This window comes from Mastigoproctus giganteus, chromosome 14 (assembly GCF_048544385.1).
Source record: "Mastigoproctus giganteus isolate SK-2022 chromosome 14, ASM4854438v1, whole genome shotgun sequence".
In the NCBI taxonomy this organism is placed as follows: Eukaryota; Metazoa; Arthropoda; class Arachnida; order Uropygi; family Thelyphonidae; genus Mastigoproctus; species Mastigoproctus giganteus.
In genome coordinates, this window is record NC_143588.1 from 59,428,723 (window position 1) to 59,447,351 (window position 18,629).

An 18,629-nucleotide genomic window follows, 5' to 3' on the forward strand; every position below is an offset into this window, starting at 1 on the left:
AATGATACACAGGAATTTTGCTAGTAGACAAAAGGAGCTGATTATCCCTTTGTATAAGGCAATTGCCAAGTCACACCTTGAGTACAAGTCTGGAGGCCTGATATTAGGAAGGATGTAAAGTTGGTTGAGCGTGTACAGAGAAGGGCAACAAGATTAGTGAGGGGAACAAAAGGGTGGTCTTACCAAGAAAGGCTTAAGTTTTGCAAATTGCAGGGTCTGGAGACTTGGCACCTGCAAGGTGATCTGACTGAGGTATATAATGACTTGAATGGGATGAGTTGGCTCAAATCTGATAGGACATGATTTCAAATTGAGGAAAGACAGTTGTCAAATAGATATGTGGAAATTTGCCTTTAGCCAGCGGGTAGTTGGTTGCTGGAACAAACTTCCATTTGCTGTTGTGGTAGTTGATAGCTTAAATAAATTCAAGGAGGAACTGGACAAACGTTTAGAGAAAATGGATGTGTGAATTTTTTTTTTTTTTTTGGCTGATGCTACATAAGCTTGCTTTCTTGCATCACATGCCTCTACTACCACATCAATAAATGCATGGCTTAGCACTTTTCTTTTGTCCCATGAGTCTCCCTTTCTGAAACTTATTTACAATAAAGATATGGGGAGATTGACTGATTTGATTAAACAGAACATAAAAAACTTTTCAAACTGAAGAACTGTGGCTTGGAATAAACACTCAATGAGCCACTCGGAAAGTCACTTGATCACTATAATGCTTGGCACCTGGAGCCTCAGTTAAGTTGTCACGTCATATCCCTGCTGATTCCTTTACAACAAGATACTACTTCCTGCTTATCTTGTTGTTAAAATAATTGTTTTAACAATGAAGTCTGAGGGTCGGTATGTTCCCCATATGTGTAAAAATCAAAACTGATTCAATTAAGTTGTCAAGAAAGGGGGTAGGTAGTTGTTGACGCATCGGCTTCTGTGGCCATAATGCATCTCCCCAAGGTTTTTTCAGTATTTTGATCCAAGCCCGAGGCGGGATTCGAACCCGCGACGTTTGGGTTTCCAGGCAGGCACTTTACCCACCCGGCTAGCCAGGTCGGCGTCAAGAAAGGGAGAGAATAGTATTTCCAAATATACCTTTGTGTAAAAGTTGAGAACTGTGAGTCATTACATTAAGAGTATCATAGAGCAATGAAAAAGTTTATTTCATACTCTGCCAGGCAATCCAAACAATGCCTTCATTCTACAGATAATGTATATATAATATGTTTCTAGCAGAATCACAGATATTTAAAAGAATGTTCATTTAAAAACTAGGCCAAACCTCTCTGATCCCATGTAATATATGGGCGCACCCTGTACACAGTGCTGATGAATACAAACAAAAATGATAAATTCAATATTAAAAATTAAATTAAAATATAATCTATAACATATATTGTAAATAAAATGAATTAATTTTCATTTTAAATACCATGGGAAGCCTAAGAATAATTAGAAAGAATAATGCTTACCTTTGATTCCGACTGATGGAGCACCTGCAGCTACAGCAGCAAGGGCATATTCAATCTGCACAAGTTTTCCAGAAGGACTAGAGAAAAAAAAATTCACACATGAAAATGCACACGATGCCACTGTGTTTTTTTTTTTTTTTGTTTTTCTGCATTAATGGCATGTAATGTTAAACACAAATGCACACAAGACACTGATTACTAGTAAGGAAAACAATATTAAATAAAAAAAACATCATGTGTACCCTGTACACACAAAAGATGTTTTATTTTATGTGAAAACATCCTTGGCTTGGATGAGGTTGTTTGTATTGTTGCATTCTTAAACAATAACCCTGTAACTTTTCATAGTAAAGCCTACTCTACCAAATCAACATTAGTAACTGATTAGTGTCATTAAGGAAGTGTCCTACCTAGGCAGGGTGCATTATAGCCTAAGTGGCTCTTGCACCAATAGCTTTTAAATAACAACAACATTAAGGAAGGACATCATCTGTTTCATTTCTCGTTTCACATTTTTGTTACCAATTGGTTTTACTTCAGTCTGAAATATTTAGTATGAATGATGTAACATTTTATGCTCACACCCACTACTTACTCTACTGAATCAACATTAGTGAATGAGTTGGTGTCATTAGCAGGCGTGAGCATAAACAGTTATATCATTCATACTAAATATTTTTGTTTTACTTCAGTCCGAAATGTTTAGTATGAACGATGTAATGCATTTATGCTCATGCCCACTACTTACTCTACCAAATCAACGTTAGTGACTGAGCATCATTTAGGATATGACGTCATTTGTGTCATCTCCATCCCGCATTTTTGTTACCAATCAATTTTATTTCAGTCCAAAAAATTTAGTAGGTGCCACCAAAGATGTTTTCACAGCAAAAAGCTGAGGAGAGCATGCGAATGCACCAATAAAAAAGTTATAAACAGCAGTCTTTCTACCTTTATAGCTCTTTAGTTAGAAATATAAAATAAATACTAAATTAAAAAAATATGAGTTAAATATGAAATAAACGAACATCACCTACACAAGAATCAATTTCTAAACTGTACTGTAAACAATTCCTAGAATTTTGTCCCTATCATCCTTCAGTCCCTTTTCCAAAACCAAAATTCAAGGAAGGATTATATTTCAGCTCAGATCTGAATTTGAGGAAGATTACATGTCAAGAAATATTTTCAACATTCCTTGACATTATTCACAGCATAACTACAATAATAAATTTGCATGATTTTACTACCTCATTAATAAATGTATCAAATAACTACATTAACTGCAGTTCTAGTGGAAAAAATAACTTAATCACAGTGACAACAAAATATTTAATTACTTATTCTCCAAATTCCATTTAGAGATGATAAAAAGAAAGCAATGTCTCAGAAAACATTTAGCATTGGTATTGAGTATTACACCACGCACTTAAAATAAAAAAAAACTACTCCACAGGGAAAGGTACATCACTATTTAGCAATACACCTCTCTAGAGCAGTGCATTTTATTTGAAGTCTTATATGAGATTGATGCATTTTATTGCAAACCTGGTTTGCTCACAATTATTTACAAACTAAGGATATTGTCCAACTTGTACAACAGTTACGCTTTATTATGTATTGGCAAAAATAAATAGAAAATCTGCCTTTAGCCAGCGGGTAGTCGATTGGTGGAACAGGCTTCCATCTTTTGTTGTGGAAGCTAATAGCCTAAATAAATTTAAGGCTGAGCTGGACAGGCATTTGGAACGAATAGAGGGATGAAATGGGAGGTTTTTTTTTTTTTTTTTTTTTTTTTTGGCTCATGCTGCATAAGCTTGCTTTCTTGCATCGTATGCCTCTACTAATGCTAATGCAAAAAAAAAATAAATAAATAAAAATAAAAATACACTATTAATGCAGTGTTTCTCAAACTTATAATAATTGAATAATCCTTTTGACAGTTTAGTCTTACCAGTGTACACCTTTTCAGGCAAAGATAATTTGGGGGTAGTTTTAATAATACTATTTTATCTGGACTAGAGCAAATACAATATATGGTACTCATTTACTAATATATAATAAAAGCTATGCATATATATAAAACTACATATCTACATATACATAAAACATATCTACATATATATATAAAAAAGCTATACATATATACTATACATAAAAATAATAACTAAAAAAAAAAAATAAATAAAAAAAATGGAAGTAATAATAAAAATAAGCAATCATTCTGACAGGACAGAGCAGATATATATGGTGGATTCCTACCAACGTGAAATTAAAATACGCATGTTAGCCAATGAAGAAAGCATAAAATAAATAAATTTTCTGTTTATACTCCAAGATGACCAAGCGGTCAGAGGAGTTCACAAGATAGAGTACAAGAAACAGCACCGAATTCAGCAGTCACGGGCTTGAACCCCGGTCACTCAAGGCACATGTACTTATGCACCCACGCAACTGACCACTCGGCTACATTTTTAATACTTACTATTTTGGTATTGAAACTGGTATTAAAATACATAAATTTAAATGGAAGTTTAAATTGTTATGTACCAAGCACTTTAACATTTTACACGACAACTTACAATAATCAATGAGCAATAAAGCATCACTGGCATTCCAAAATTAACTTAGTTACTGTTCATATATACAATATGGTACAGTTTATTAACAGAAAAGGCACCTCCGTAGCCAGGTGGGCAGGAGCAGCAGTGTGCATAGCACACGTTTCTTGATTAGACCGGGGTTCGAGCCAGTGCCCACCAAATACAGAGGATGCGGAAAAGTCAGGGAATGACCACCGCATATCCCCGAAGTAATATGGCCTTAGTTGCTAATGCTCCTAAAAACCAAATAACAAACAAACAATTAACAGAAAGTGGAGACAAGCAGTACACAAAATGGCATAATTACCAAGTAATTACTCCCACAGATGCCTGGTAAACGTTGCTTGGGTCACTTCCTGTACATGTAAACTAATATGCATATACTGGATCACTTAAGAGTGTATTCCAACAAAAGGGAGGGAGTAAACAAAATCTGAAAAATCACAAATTATACAGCCCTGTCACCTTTCATAATTCAATAAACTGAAATTGTGACTATAATATGAGAAGGTTTAGGTTTTCAAGTTCTGATTCAATAAAGAGGCTGATTCTATTAACCAGTGATTCCTATAAGCAGAACCCACTGTGCTAAATTTTATTGAATAGTTTTTCTGCAGTTAAAATAAATTAGGATAAAGTAAAATAAAAATTCTGCTATGTACCATTTAAAACCCTTTTGTGTAACCCTGGAGGTATGCGTACCACACTTTGGGAAAGACTAGTCTAATGCATCACACAAATGACAATGTATTAACACATTATATCAGTCATGTCATGAGATCCTTTACCTTTCTTAGTAGCGCCAACTTAGCCTATAGTTTACTTAAAGTTACTACAAAACCGAGGCTACTTGCTGTACTCTAACCTGTACAATTATCATATGCCACCTTAATTGAATAACTGAATTAAATTTGAATAATTTTGTTAAAGAAAGAAAAATAAAACTGCCAGGGAAACACATGAAATTAAAAATATGATGTATTCTATTATTTTTATAACAGAGATCTCAATTATGCAAAATATTTATAAAATTTAAATAACAGCTGTACAGGAAGTATCTGCTATAATGAGTTATCTGGTTCTGGAATATCTTTCTTTAAATGAAAATTCTTTAAACAAGAATAAAAGTCTCATATTTGATTGTTCTCATACCTGAAATGCTATATATTAGCAAAATATTTAATATTAAAACGATTTATAAATGAATATTTGTTATGAATTTAAAAGAATTGGATGGGAGAGTTCACAATTTTTGTAACATCATATGACTCACCAGAGGGTCTAGTAGCAGCAGGCCTCTTACAACAGGAGTTCAGGATTATTTGTCTGGCCCTACTTTTCTTCTTACATGACAATTGTTGGTAGCACACTACTTGTAAACCTTTAAGCATATCACACAATCAGGGTTCCTCTTCCAAAAGTCTGATCGCAACAGTACTTGTTGCAGTTGTCCCATGAGCTCCATCATTCCCAAATTCTTCAACAAACTGAAGCTCACTTCTAAGTTCAGTTGTTTAACAATCAACACAACCTCATCTTCCACTACTTCCTGACTGGGTTTGTCATTTTGTCAAAATGGCATTTATTCAAGCTTATACAAAAATCTTCACCGCATACTGCACATTAAATTTTCTCCAGACTCCGAGTAAGGCTGGTGCATTTTCTCCACCAGCATCTGAAATAGCCTTCATAAATGTCCGTTTCAAGGTGGTGATAAACTGCTGATCCATGAGATACAGGAGGAAAGCTGTACTGGGAGGTAAAAAAACAACTTTCATATTGGGGATGATATTACTGTAATAGTGGTGGGGTTGTTCAGAAGCATTATCAAAAAGTAGATGTGCCTTAAATATCCAGTCATTCACCTTATTAAATCTTTAATAGCAGGCACAAAGTGCTTATAAAATGTGAAGTGGTCATCCAAGTTCTTACATTTGAGTCCAGATAACTGTGAACTTCAACTTAGTAAACAAGCAGAAGTTTAATTTTGAAATCACTTGTTTCACTGCCTCTGAGAGTCAATCTGCCCTAGTCAATTTTGTATCTGAGGTAGGTTCTAGAATACCCTTCCACAACAACATGTCTCAACACTGAAAATTTGCTTTGAAGCAAATTTTTTTTACCTCTTCACTAATCTTTTTTCAAATGCTCAGGAAATGCTTTGGATGTCAAAATATCTGCATCAGCAACTTCCCCTTACAATCTTATATTGCATAGATAATATGCATTTGATGAAACAATCAGCCCAAATGCTTATCATGAATTCCTCTTCTGCTGATGTTGTTATGTCTTTAACTGTTATGCTCGTTAACAATTTCATAAAGAATTAAAACTTGAGCTTTCACTGCTACCAATCTCAAAAGAATATGCCCTGATCTGATCCTGACACCGGATAAACAAAAGCTTTTTCACTTCAGTAATATTTGAATTACAGTTCATTTTTGTCAATATCATAACAATAGCATTTGAAATTTGTTCAAAAATTTCATCCTCTCTCTTAACAATTATTGCAAGCAAACTCCAATACCAGTTCAAAGTACTATTCTCCACATTACAAATCCTGTTTTCATACATTTTTATTACATTTAAGCTGCTTACCTCCTTTTACTTCCCACTTCCTACAAAGCATTTCAAATAAAATAACTGCATATGGGTTGCAGTAACCCAAGAGAAATGTACCAACTGTGTGATACTACACTCAGGATAGTGGAGAATAAAAGAGACCTGGAGGTAATTGTGCAACTAGATATGAAGTTTTCTAAGCAATGCAGACAGCAGCAATGATCAGGCCACACCTTGAGTACTGTGTACAGGTCTGGAAGCCTCATTTTAGGAAGGATGTAGAGTTGCTAGAAAAAGTATAACAAAGGGTAACGACTGGTGAGGGAGAACAAAGAGGTGCTCTTACGAAGAAAGGCTTATTTCTGTAAATTGGAGCATCTGAGAACTAGGCAACTGCGAGGTGATCTGATTGAGGTGTATAAGGCCTTGAATGGATCAAGCAGGCTCAATGCTGATGGAATTCTTCCTCTTGCTCAGATTTCAAACCTGAGAGGGCATAAAATGAACTTGAGGAAAGACAGTTGTCAAATAGATGTGCAGAAATTTGCCTTTAGCCAGCGGGTAGTTGATTGCTGGAACAAACCTCCATCTGTCGTGAAAGTTGATAGTTTAAATAAATTCAAGGAAGAAGTGGACAAACTTCTGGAGCAAATGGGAAGGTTTTTATTTATTTATTTTTTTTTTTTTTTTGTCTGATGCTATATAAGCTTGCTTTCTTGCATCATATACCTCTACTAATGCTAACGTGAGTAAATGAACTATGCACAGTCAAATACAAAAAAAAAAAAAAAAAAAACTGTGTATGCAAAGGAAATAGTGAAGAATTCTTTCCTAATTAACACTAGAAGGAAAAGGATGAGCCACATTGGTCAACTGAATATGGAGAGCAAAATGACTGATGATCCTGCACATGTTGCTGACATATGAATAAACATTTGGAATTGATATTCACACACAAAATTTTTGGAATAAGGACACCAGAAGTACACCCAAAGCTAACTAGAAGCCAAATGCTTGTATAACTGAAAGGAAGCGGGAAGAGAAATTGTTGAAGCTAAAAAGTAAATCAGTCACCAGGATCTGATGGAATCAAGCCAATTATATTAAAAGAAACTGATAATATTTTCAAGACTAAATGCACAAGGCACAATATGTTATGGGTTGAAATTAACTGATATAATATCGGTATAAATACACCATAGTTTACCCATAAATTTAACTACATAAGTAATATAATGGCATCGTTTGATTATATCTCATATTGTGGCTACCTTCACAACGCAATACCATTTCTCTAGAAGAGGAGACTACTGTTATTTATTCTCAGTGGGCTCCACCCAGTCTCTTCTACTAGAGAAGCGTTATTTATTCGAAATAGTGCAATACCTGGCATCGCATTGTGAAGGTAGCCACAATATGAGATATAATCAAACGATGCCGTTACACTACTTATGTAGTTGAATTTATGGGTAAACTATGGTATATTTACACCGATATTATATAATTAAAAGAAACTACAAAAGAGGTAAGCAAACCTTTAGCTATAACTAAGAGAGTATCCTTAGATTCAGGGGCTTCCGCTGTGAACTAGAGATATACAAATATTTCTCCTATTCACAAAGTGAGATGAAATGGCAAAGTGAGTAATTATATCTAAGTTTTACTTCTGTGCCACTGAAAATAATGAAGTACATAGTTAAAGAAGTAATGCAGGATCATCTTGACAGGAATACAGTTGCATAGAAATCAAAGCATTGATTTCTTCAGGGGCAATATTGTCTGACCAAGCTCATTAGATACTATAAAGTTGTCACTAAATGCAAAAAATAGGCAATGGGGTGAGAAGTAGCAACTGAAGTTTGTAACTGCGACAAATTCAAGATACTGAATATGGGTAGCAATTTTCCCAGATTAACGTACCAACTGTATGGCACTATGCCGAGAGTAGTGTAGAATGAAAAGGACCTGGGGTAATTCTGCAGTCAGATATGGATGTGGATCTGCTGGAATGGATGCAGAGAAAGGCAACAAGATTAGTGAGGGGAACAAAAGGAAAGATCCAGTTTTGAAAACTGCAGTGTCTAGAGAGAACTTGCAAGAAGATCTAATTGAGGTGTTTAAGGCTTTGAATGGATTGAGTAAGCTCAATGCTGATGAAATTCTTCCTCTTGCTCAGACTACACACACACACACACACACACACACACACACACACACACACACACACACACACACACACACACACACACACACACACACACACACACAAGTGGACATAACAAATGAGAAAGAATAGTTGTAGGATAGATATGCAGAAATTTGCCTTCAGCCAGCAGGTAGTTCATTTTTTGAATAAACTTTCATCTGGTGTTGTAGAAGTGAGTACAGATAACCCTCGTATAATATGGTAGTTAGGTTCCTATAAAATCTTGTGTAGTGTGAAACCTTGTTATACGGGACTAAGAACCAGTACAAAAGGGGTGTCACATTCCAAAAGCTAACAAATATACACCCAGATTTCATATATCTTCTGCTCTCTTTAAAAAATCAGTAATCTGGGTTTGTTCGCTTTTGCTTAATAGACCTGTGTAAATTTCGTATGGAACTAAGCATTTTTGAAGCTCCCTTCTGAACTTTGGAATCCTTTCAGTCGAAGAATCTGCATTCAAAAAATAAGATTCTAATTGCTCGGCTAACTTTATGCCTTCCTATACGTTTTCAGTGTAAAATTTGGAAGTTCAGAATTTCCATCTGCACTATCATCCTCTGCATTGATTTGACTTAATTCAGATGCCATTTCCACCAAATCAGCTTTGTGAGCCTCTTTGTCCACCAGTAATTCTTGAAAGTCTTCAGTAACTATATTTTTTTAGGAGCACCGGCGACTAAGGTCATGTTGCTCTGTGTATGTTTATAAACTGTTTGTGTTCTGAGGTAAATTTTCTGTTTTGCTGGGCAAAAAACCCGAGTTCCAGGAGAAAAAAACCTTGATACCCTCGCCTGGACCAACTAACTCAATCATATTGTGAAAAAGACGCACAAAAATTCATCCTGTCATCGACGGAATTTTAACTCGGGTCTTTTCCACCGGTGGGGGGGACGGAAATATAATGTCTTGACCTAATTGCTGAATTAAAGAAGTTGTGTTAGGTGTTAGGAATATTACTTTAACGTTTGGATGGCTTGGCATGTTATCCAATAGTAACAAAACTTTGAAATCTAGATTTTCCCACAAGTTCAATAGCAGAACTTAACACAGAGATTTCCCTTTTTCTTTCTTTCTTTTTTTTTTTTTAGCATAATGAATAGCAAGTCAACAATGGGGATTCACAAAAAAGAATGGAAGTGTTAAAAAATTACATCCAACATAATTCTCTAACCGTGTTATACAAATACTGTGTTGTAGAAGTACCATGTTATACAGGGGTTGCCAGTAGTTTTAATGAATTCAAGGAAAAACTAGACAAATTATTAGAGGGGATGGGCATTTGACATGGGAAGGTTTTTTTTTTTTTTTTTTTTGGCTGATGCTGTAAAAGCTTGCTTGCTTTCATCATATAACTTGCTTTCTTATGGTACCAAACTCAAGATAGCAAAAAATGAAAAACCTAGGGATAATTTTGCATTCTGACATGAATGTTCAGACAGGCTGCTGGGATAGTTCGTGGGGTACTGTCAATGATATTCAAGAATTTTGCCACCAGGGACTAAGACAGTGGTTTTCAACCAGGGTGCCACAACAACATTCCAGGGGCGCCACGTAATTTGGGTTTAAATTACTTAAACTTATTATTTTTTAAAATTTATATGTTTATTTCATTATAAAAAGGTGTACAGTATCTTTTTAATTTTGTGGTGATCTATAATTGATGTTTACTTAGTACCTCTATATAAAGAATAAAATTATTATATCTTCTTCTTCAAGAGGAGTATTTCCATTTACAATGGGTTTCCTCAGCCTACAAGTTATTTCTTGTAAGGAATTTTTTCCCGCCATAAAGTGCAGTTCAGGGTGTCTTGGTCGGTTAAGCCTCGGGCTCTCATGCACTCCCGTACTCCATCCATCCATCCATATCCTCCTCTTCTCCTTCTTCCAGGAGGTATCCATTCCAGGATAGCCTTTGGATATCTGTTTTCTTGCATCCATTGTACATGTGCATACCATGTTAGACGCTTTTCTTTGATGGTGTCTTTTTCACTTCCATTTTTTCCCTTATGTCTTCATTCCATTTTCTGTCTCTTCTAGAAGTTCCTGCTGAGTGTCTCCAAAAATCCATTTCTGTGGAGAGCAATATGTTTTCAGCTCGCCTATTCAATGTCCAGGTTTCCGCTCCATACAATAGAAGACTTTGTACAATTGTTTGAAATATAAGTTTCTGTTTTATTTAGGATATTTTTGCTCCGCAGAACAGAGTTTAACATGCCATCTGCAATTCTCTTATTGATCTCTGCTTGGGATGATCCATCACTTTGTAAGATTGATCCCAAATATTTGAATTTATACTTGTTTGATTTTAAAACCTGCAATATTTAGAACGTGTCCTGGTCCTGAAGACAACATTTCAGTCTTGCTAAAATTTATTTTTAGACCCCATTGTTTATATTCCTCAAACAATTGACGACATGCATCTTCTAAGTCTTGTGCTATCACCACCTGATCTTCTGCAAAAAGTAAATTGTGAATATAAGTGTTCTTATTAATCGGCAATCCCATTTTATTACATTTTTTTGACCAGGACCTTAGGCAGATGTCGATACAAATTTTGAAAAGTGTTGGTGACAAGCAACAACCTTGTAATAAGCCTTTTGAAGTGTGTAATTCAGGTGACAAAGCTGCTCCCACTCTATTATATACTGTATATATATATAATTTGTATTATGAAATGTAATTTTTATAATTATATTATTATAATAACTATCATATAACATATATATATATATATATATATATATATATATATATATATATATATATAGAGAGAGAGAGAGAGAGAGACAGAGAGAGAGAGAGAAAATCTGATCTAACAGACAGAAAATTGAGTATTGAGTAGATTGAGTAGGGGTGCCGCAAAATAAAATAAATTACTTAGGGGTAGCGTTATTAAAAAAAGGCTGAAAACCACTGGACTAAAAGGTAGTCATCCCACTGTATAACACAATGGTTGGCTGCATCACAGGTACGCATACAGGTAAGTCCGGAAGCCTCATTTTAGGAAGAATATAGATCTGTTGGGATAGGTGTAAAGAACAAGATTGGTCAGTTACAAAAGTGCATTCTTACCAAGAAAGAAAGTCTGTGAACAGCAGACTGGACTGGGCTGAAAATTAGGCAGGTGCAAGGAGACCCGATTGAAATGTTTAAAGCATTGAATGGGTTGAGTAAAAATGTTGATGGCATCCAAACTCTTTCTTTGCATGCTTATACAGCATCAACCAAAAAATAAAAAAAACAAACTGATTGCTGGAATAAATTTCCAATGGGTGTTGTAAAAGCTGGTAGTTTCAATATGTTTAAAGGACTGAATAAATTATTAGCAAGAATTGGAAAGTGTTTTTTTTTTTTTTTTGCATTGTTGATATATAAGCTTGCTTCTTTGCATGATTTTTCCACTAGTATTAATCTCAGCTAAGCTTCTTCTCATAGCACATTTTCACTTAAGAGAGGATGCTTATCTTCTTATTAAGGTAAAAGATTATATAAAAAAAAAGATGTTTCTGTCTGGACTATTGTAAAATTCAAAATGAAATGCCTTTATAATATTGTAAAATCTATTAGTTTTACAATATTTGGTTAATTTTAGAATTGGGTGTTTACCAATGGATCTTTGTGACTAGAAATGATCGGCATGTCTAGCTCTGCACACTGTTGTTTTCCCCATGATTGGCTGATAATCACTGCAATTTTGTGTTAGACTGAATGACATTCTGCTGGGCAGGTTGGGAAACCTGACCTTCCTTTGTAATAGTAGTTTAACTGTTTTCTTAACTATGAGAAGCAATTACTGTATACAAAAGATTACAGAAGTATAAATTTTTTTTAATTTCAAATAGCGAAAAAAAGGTTAGATCAATTTATACCACCAATTTGGAATGGATTCACGCAAAAAATGGTTTCTGTTAATTACAGACACTGTTTTCATCTGAATCCATCACGAATTGGTGGTGTTTCATTTCGACTAGTGAAAAAAGGTTTTGTTAGTTTACATCACCAATTTGGGGCACATTCAAGCAAAAAACTGTATTTGTAATCTATGGACACCATTTTTTGCTTGAATCCTATCTGAATTGGTGCATAAGCTATCACAACCTAACCTTTTTTAACTAGTACCATACACCGAAGATTACGATCACCAGTTTTTGCATGAATCCATTTCAATTTGTTGTCATAAACTAACAACCTTTATTCGCTAGTCGAAATGAAAGTCTATTAAAAAAAACTTCTACAACAAATGAACATCAGGTTTCCTAGCCTGTCTCGCATAATCTTGTCAGCTCCATGCTTTCGGAATGGCATTCACTCTAATGCAAAGTCGCAGTGATTACAGCAAGTCATGGCAAAACAGTGCGCAGAATTAAACGTGCCGATCACTTCTAGTCACAAAGATATATGGGTAAGCACCATATTCTAATTTTAACCTAATATTTTCCCAACTTGTTACATTACTCGGAAACAAATAATGAGTTAAGCTAAATGTTATCAAAAATAATAACTTGTTACTACCCACATATGATGCATCCCCAGGGGCTCACATCTGGTGAGTATGGGTTTGGCATACCCAGGGTCCTGAGCTGGATATCATCATTCTTCTCTTTCTTGGTGATTCCCTTCTCTCTCTCTCTCTCTCTCTCTCAGGGTAACTCAGAAATTTTTTTTTTTTTTTTGGCTGGTGGAGCAAAAGCCTCAGGCTTCCTTGCACTATATGGCTAATTATAATAATAATAATAATAATAGCAATATACTCGCCAAATATATATTACAAATTCATTTAAAACTGATCACAAGGAAATTCCTATTACAAGTTGTATCCCTAACATGAATTTGCCAGTATCAAACTGTTTGTTTGTTTATTTATTTTTCTTTGATCGATAAAAAAGAGGCCATTTGTATTTAATTCAGTTAGTAATATATTCAAACATTCATAGAACATATGTAAACATTAAATAATTAACACACACATGGTGCTTCTTATAACATGACAAGGCAAAATACAAGATAACTTAAAAAATAATCCGTAGCGGTGACCCACTTAATTTAACAAAAATACAGCATTTTCACTATGTATATACACACATTAAATTAAATATATATACAAAAAATATATATATCTTTTATATTAGAAACATATTTACGTCAAATCAGTACCTGAATGTAGTCAGCGAGAAGCTATATCTTTCAGACGCCATGATTAGATCCCTTTTAGAAGACCTCTCACTAGTCTAGTGTTGCCAACTCTTAATAATATTTCCCGCTAACCGCATGCTCAAAATCCTCTTTTTTTAACACTTAACCCGCCAACTTTTTAAAATTTCGTTTGGCTTAAATCCCATTAAGGGGTGCCATAAAAAATAATGGGCACCTTAAAAATTTTTAAAACCCCTTCATTATGTCCAAACAAAAACTTCCAAACTGCATATCAAATGCAGTTTATTCTGAGGAAGAAGTCAAAAATAACAACTACCATTAAAGAAAGACAAAATACTTCCTCACGTTAAAAAAATCACTTCCGTATTGATAGAACATCATATGTAAAACGTTTTTATTGTTATTATAACGGAGTTGGTCAGTTTATGCAGTGGCAATATTGATCACGTGATTTCTTGGTCGGCGAAAAATCACATTTTGCAAAATACAGCTTTTTGTGAAGTTTGCAATCTTGAAATGCGGCTTACAAAAATTAAATGTAAAACTAATATTATTATTAGCTATATGGTGCAAGGAAGCCTGAGGCTTATGCTGCAAGAGGAAGCCAAAAAAAAATTCCCGAGTTACCCTAATAGAGAGAGTCAAAAGGGAATCAGCAAGAAAGAGAAGAATGATGATAGCCAGCTCAGGACCCTGAGTGTGCCAAGCCCATACTCACCAGATGTGAGCCCCTGGAGTTAAATATGTTTAGATGGGGTTGTACGAAACCTTGCCGTAAAACAAAAAGTATTAGACATAAATCATTTTTTGATGATAGTAAATTATCGTTATCTCAAAATTTATTATTTCTAAACTTCTGGTCCCAAGATCACACTGCTCTTGATTTAAATATCAATAAAAACACTGTTATTGAAAAATGCAAAGATCTGAGGGAGATCTGAATGATATCAATAATTGATTCAGATAATTAACTAGGGGGGGGGGGGGGGATTTCAGAAAATGGAATACCTATCGAAGTTGAAATGGATGAATCAGCATTTTTCGAAAGAAATAGAGGACGACTAATAGGAACACAATTGGTTTTTGGTGCATTCGAAAGAATTACCAAACGATATTTTTTTTAGTTCCGGTAGAAAATAGAGATAAAACAACTCTTTTATCAATTATAAGAGAGAGAATACTGCCAGGTACAAGAATCATCAGTGATGGATGGCCTGCATATAAAGATCTCTACTGAGACATTAATTATACCCATGATGAGGTTATTCATCGCTATAATTTTGTTTCTCCAAATGATTCAAGATCTCTTACTCAAAATATTGAAAACATTTGGTTACATGGTAAAAGAAAATTAAAATACCAATTTGGAACACAGGATAGTCTACTAGAATGTTATCTATATGAGTTTCTATTTAGAAGAATTTTTCTAAAGAAAAACTATTTAATTACCTTATTTTAGGAATAAATAAATTAGAAAGGTAATTTTTTTTGTATTTTGAAAGTTTCAATTGAATTTTTGATTTTCCCTAATTTTTTATTTATTAAATTTTTTCTAACCTTTTAAGCATATATATGTTTCTTGTGTACCTATTTTGCGAAGCAGTTCTTCAGGTAAAACTTAATTTTTACACCTCTTTTGAACCCGTATCGTATCCACATTTTTCGATTTGATTCAACAATTTAAAGCTGTGACCGGTCATGTCGTTTATCCGCGAGTGTAACTACGTATTGAAATTGTTGGGTTCCCCTCAGGGAAATTCCTGAATAATATAAAACAGATTCTTCGCTTCTTCGCTTTATAAAAAAATAACTATGAAATAAGATATCCCTACTATGTTTACGATGTATATCAATAAAACATTTCAATTATGAAATATTTATATCGTTAAATAAATATTTCTTAATTTAAATGTTACATTGCCAAAATATATAAAATGCTAAACATATTTTAAATTTTTACATTTATATTCTTTCCGCTAAAAAATCCGCTATCCGCTATTACATATTTTAATCCGCTAAAACTAGCGGGAAAACCGTTAAATTGGCAACACTGCTCACTACCGAAAGGTTGAGAAAATTACTGTTGAAAGCAAAAAATATTCTACAAAAAGGCTACAAATCTTACAAAAATTCTACACAGCGATTCAAAAAACTTCTAAAATAATTTAATTGTATACGTAAAATCTTGACGAATAATTAGCTTAGAAGTTTTAGATTAAATTTTTATAATTTCATCAAATGTATAATTCTATAATATCATGTATTTTTTTTTATTTTAAACACTTGATAATTTTATTATTATTATTATTAGCCATATGGTGCAAGGAAGCCTGAGGCTTATGCTGCACCAGCCAAAATGTTTCCCTGTGTGTGTGTGTGTGTGTGTGTGTGTGTGTGTGTGTGTGTGTGTGTGAGAGAGAGAGAGAGAGAGAGAGAGAGAGAGATGAGAGAGAGAGAGAGAGAGAGAGAGAGAGAGAGAGAGAGAGAGAGAGAGAGAGAGAGAGAGAGAGAGAGAAGGGAATCACCAAGAAAGGAAAGAATGATGATATCCAGCTCAGGACCTTGGGTGTGCCAAGCCCATACTCACTAGATGTGAGCTCACTGGGGTTAATTTTCCATAACTTCTGCGTGATTGAATCACGGGCGACAATGTCATTGTAAACTGAATCAGGTATACGTATAAAGTGAAATCAACTTTGCGTCTAAATTATTCAGTTAGATCCAAGGTGATTCTAGAAGGTAAAACAGGGACATCCCTAAGATTATTCCAAAAACACATCCATCCTTGAATGAGATCCTGGAAGGAAAACGTAAACACTTCTATGATTATTCGAAAAAAAAATATTATCGCATGTGATCTTCCTATATTCTTAATTCTCACCAATAAATAAACTACAAATTTCTCCTCCTCCCACGAGATACACTAACGGGATTCCCAGTGTCCATAAAAAAAAAAATAATAAATAAACATGCAAAAACTAAACATCTCGGTCCCCTAACACTTCAGACCGCCGGTGAGGAATCGACTACCACCGGTTGGACTAAAAACCAAACAAACAATTACATTAGCATTAGCATTAGCATTAGCATTAGCAGAGGCATATGATGCAAGAAAGCAAGCTTATTCAGCATCAGCCAAAAAAAAAAAAAAAAAAAACACACCACTCCCATTTCACCCCTCCGTTCGTTCGAAATACCTGTCCAGTTGAGCTTTAAATTTGTTTAGGCTATCAACTTCAACAACAAGTGATGGAAGTCGGTTCCACCAACCAACCACCCGCTGGCCAAAGGCAAATTTCCGCAAATCTATCCGACATCCGTCCTTCCTCAATTTGAATTTATGCCCTCTGAGGTGATTATTCTGAGCAAGATGAAGAATCCCATTGGCATTGAGCATGCTCAAACCATTCAAAGCCTTATACACCTCTATCAGATCACCTCGCCGGTGCCTAGTCTCCAGACTCTGTAATTTGCAAAACTTAAGCCTTTCTTCGTAAGAGCAACCCTTTGTTCCATTCACTAATCTTGTTGCCCTTCTCTGTACCCGTTCCAGCAGCTCTACATCCTTCTTGAAATGAGGCCTCTAGACCTGTATACAGTACTCAAGATGTGGCCTTACCATTGCCTTATACAAGGGAATAATCACCTCGTTATCCCTGCTAGAAAAATTCCTGTATATCATTGACAAGACACCATGAGCTACTCTTGCAGCTCGTCTGCACTGCTCAGAGAACTTCATATCTGCCTGCACAATTACCCCCAGGTCCTTTTCATTCTCCACCACTGTCAGTGTAGTACCGCAGAGTTGATACGTTGCTCTGGGGTTACTGTTTCCCATATGTAGTACTTTACATTTGTCAATGTTAAACTTCATTTGCCACCTCTCAGCCCATCTGTTCAACCTTTCCAGATCCTGTTGCGGCAGCATAGCATCAGTAGTGTCCTTAACAACCCTGCCAACCTTTGTATCATCTGCAAACTTGGACATTAAACTTGATATCCCATCATCAATATCATTCATAAACACCGAAAACAACAACGGACCCAACAGTGAACCCTGAGGAACTCCTCTAATAACATTAGTCCACGTTGAGCAGTGTCCATTGATTACCACTCTCTGTCTTCTGCCACTCAACCATCCCCTTATCCATAGCAGCAATTTGCCTCCAATGCCACACTGCTCCAATTTGTGCAGCAGTCTTCCATGTGCAACAGTATCAAAAGCCTTTCTAAGATCCAAATATATAATATCAAAGTTATTCCCTGCATCCAGTTCTTTTGTGACTACATCATAGTATCCAATCAAATTGGTCAGGCAAGACCTGCCCTTAACAAAACCATGCTGCGTCTGAGCTATAACTGAATTCTTGTCTAGATGATCCTGCAGTGCTTCTTTAACCAGTGCCTCCATTAATTTACCTGGAACAGAAGTTAAACTAACAGGTCTATAATTACTTGTGTCAGCCTTTGATCCTCCTTTGTGAATTGGGGTTACATTTGCACATCTCCAGTCTATGGGTACCTCCCCTGAGTCCAAAGAAGCTCTCATAATTATGGCTAGGGGTTTGGTAACAGGAAATTTCTTTCATATATATATATATACCCATATATGTATTTTGTCTG

At 35.0% G+C, this 18,629-nt stretch overlaps 1 protein-coding gene across 1 annotated transcript in view; it reads right to left on the bottom strand.

The window, feature by feature from the left end:
* Positions 1 to 14,111, bottom strand: part of Prosalpha2 (proteasome alpha2 subunit) — a 69,451-nt gene extending 55,340 nt beyond the window's left edge. Inside the window, exons 1-2 of the mRNA XM_090389032.1 lie at positions 14,007 to 14,111; positions 1,479 to 1,555 (exon numbers count right to left, since the gene is read on the bottom strand). Of these exons, the coding sequence (XP_090245158.1) occupies positions 1,479 to 1,555; positions 14,007 to 14,047 (118 nt within the window). The 5' untranslated portion in view covers positions 14,048 to 14,111. The remainder of the gene's footprint in view (positions 1 to 1,478; positions 1,556 to 14,006) is intronic.
* Between the last annotated feature and the right edge of the window lie 4,518 nt (positions 14,112 to 18,629).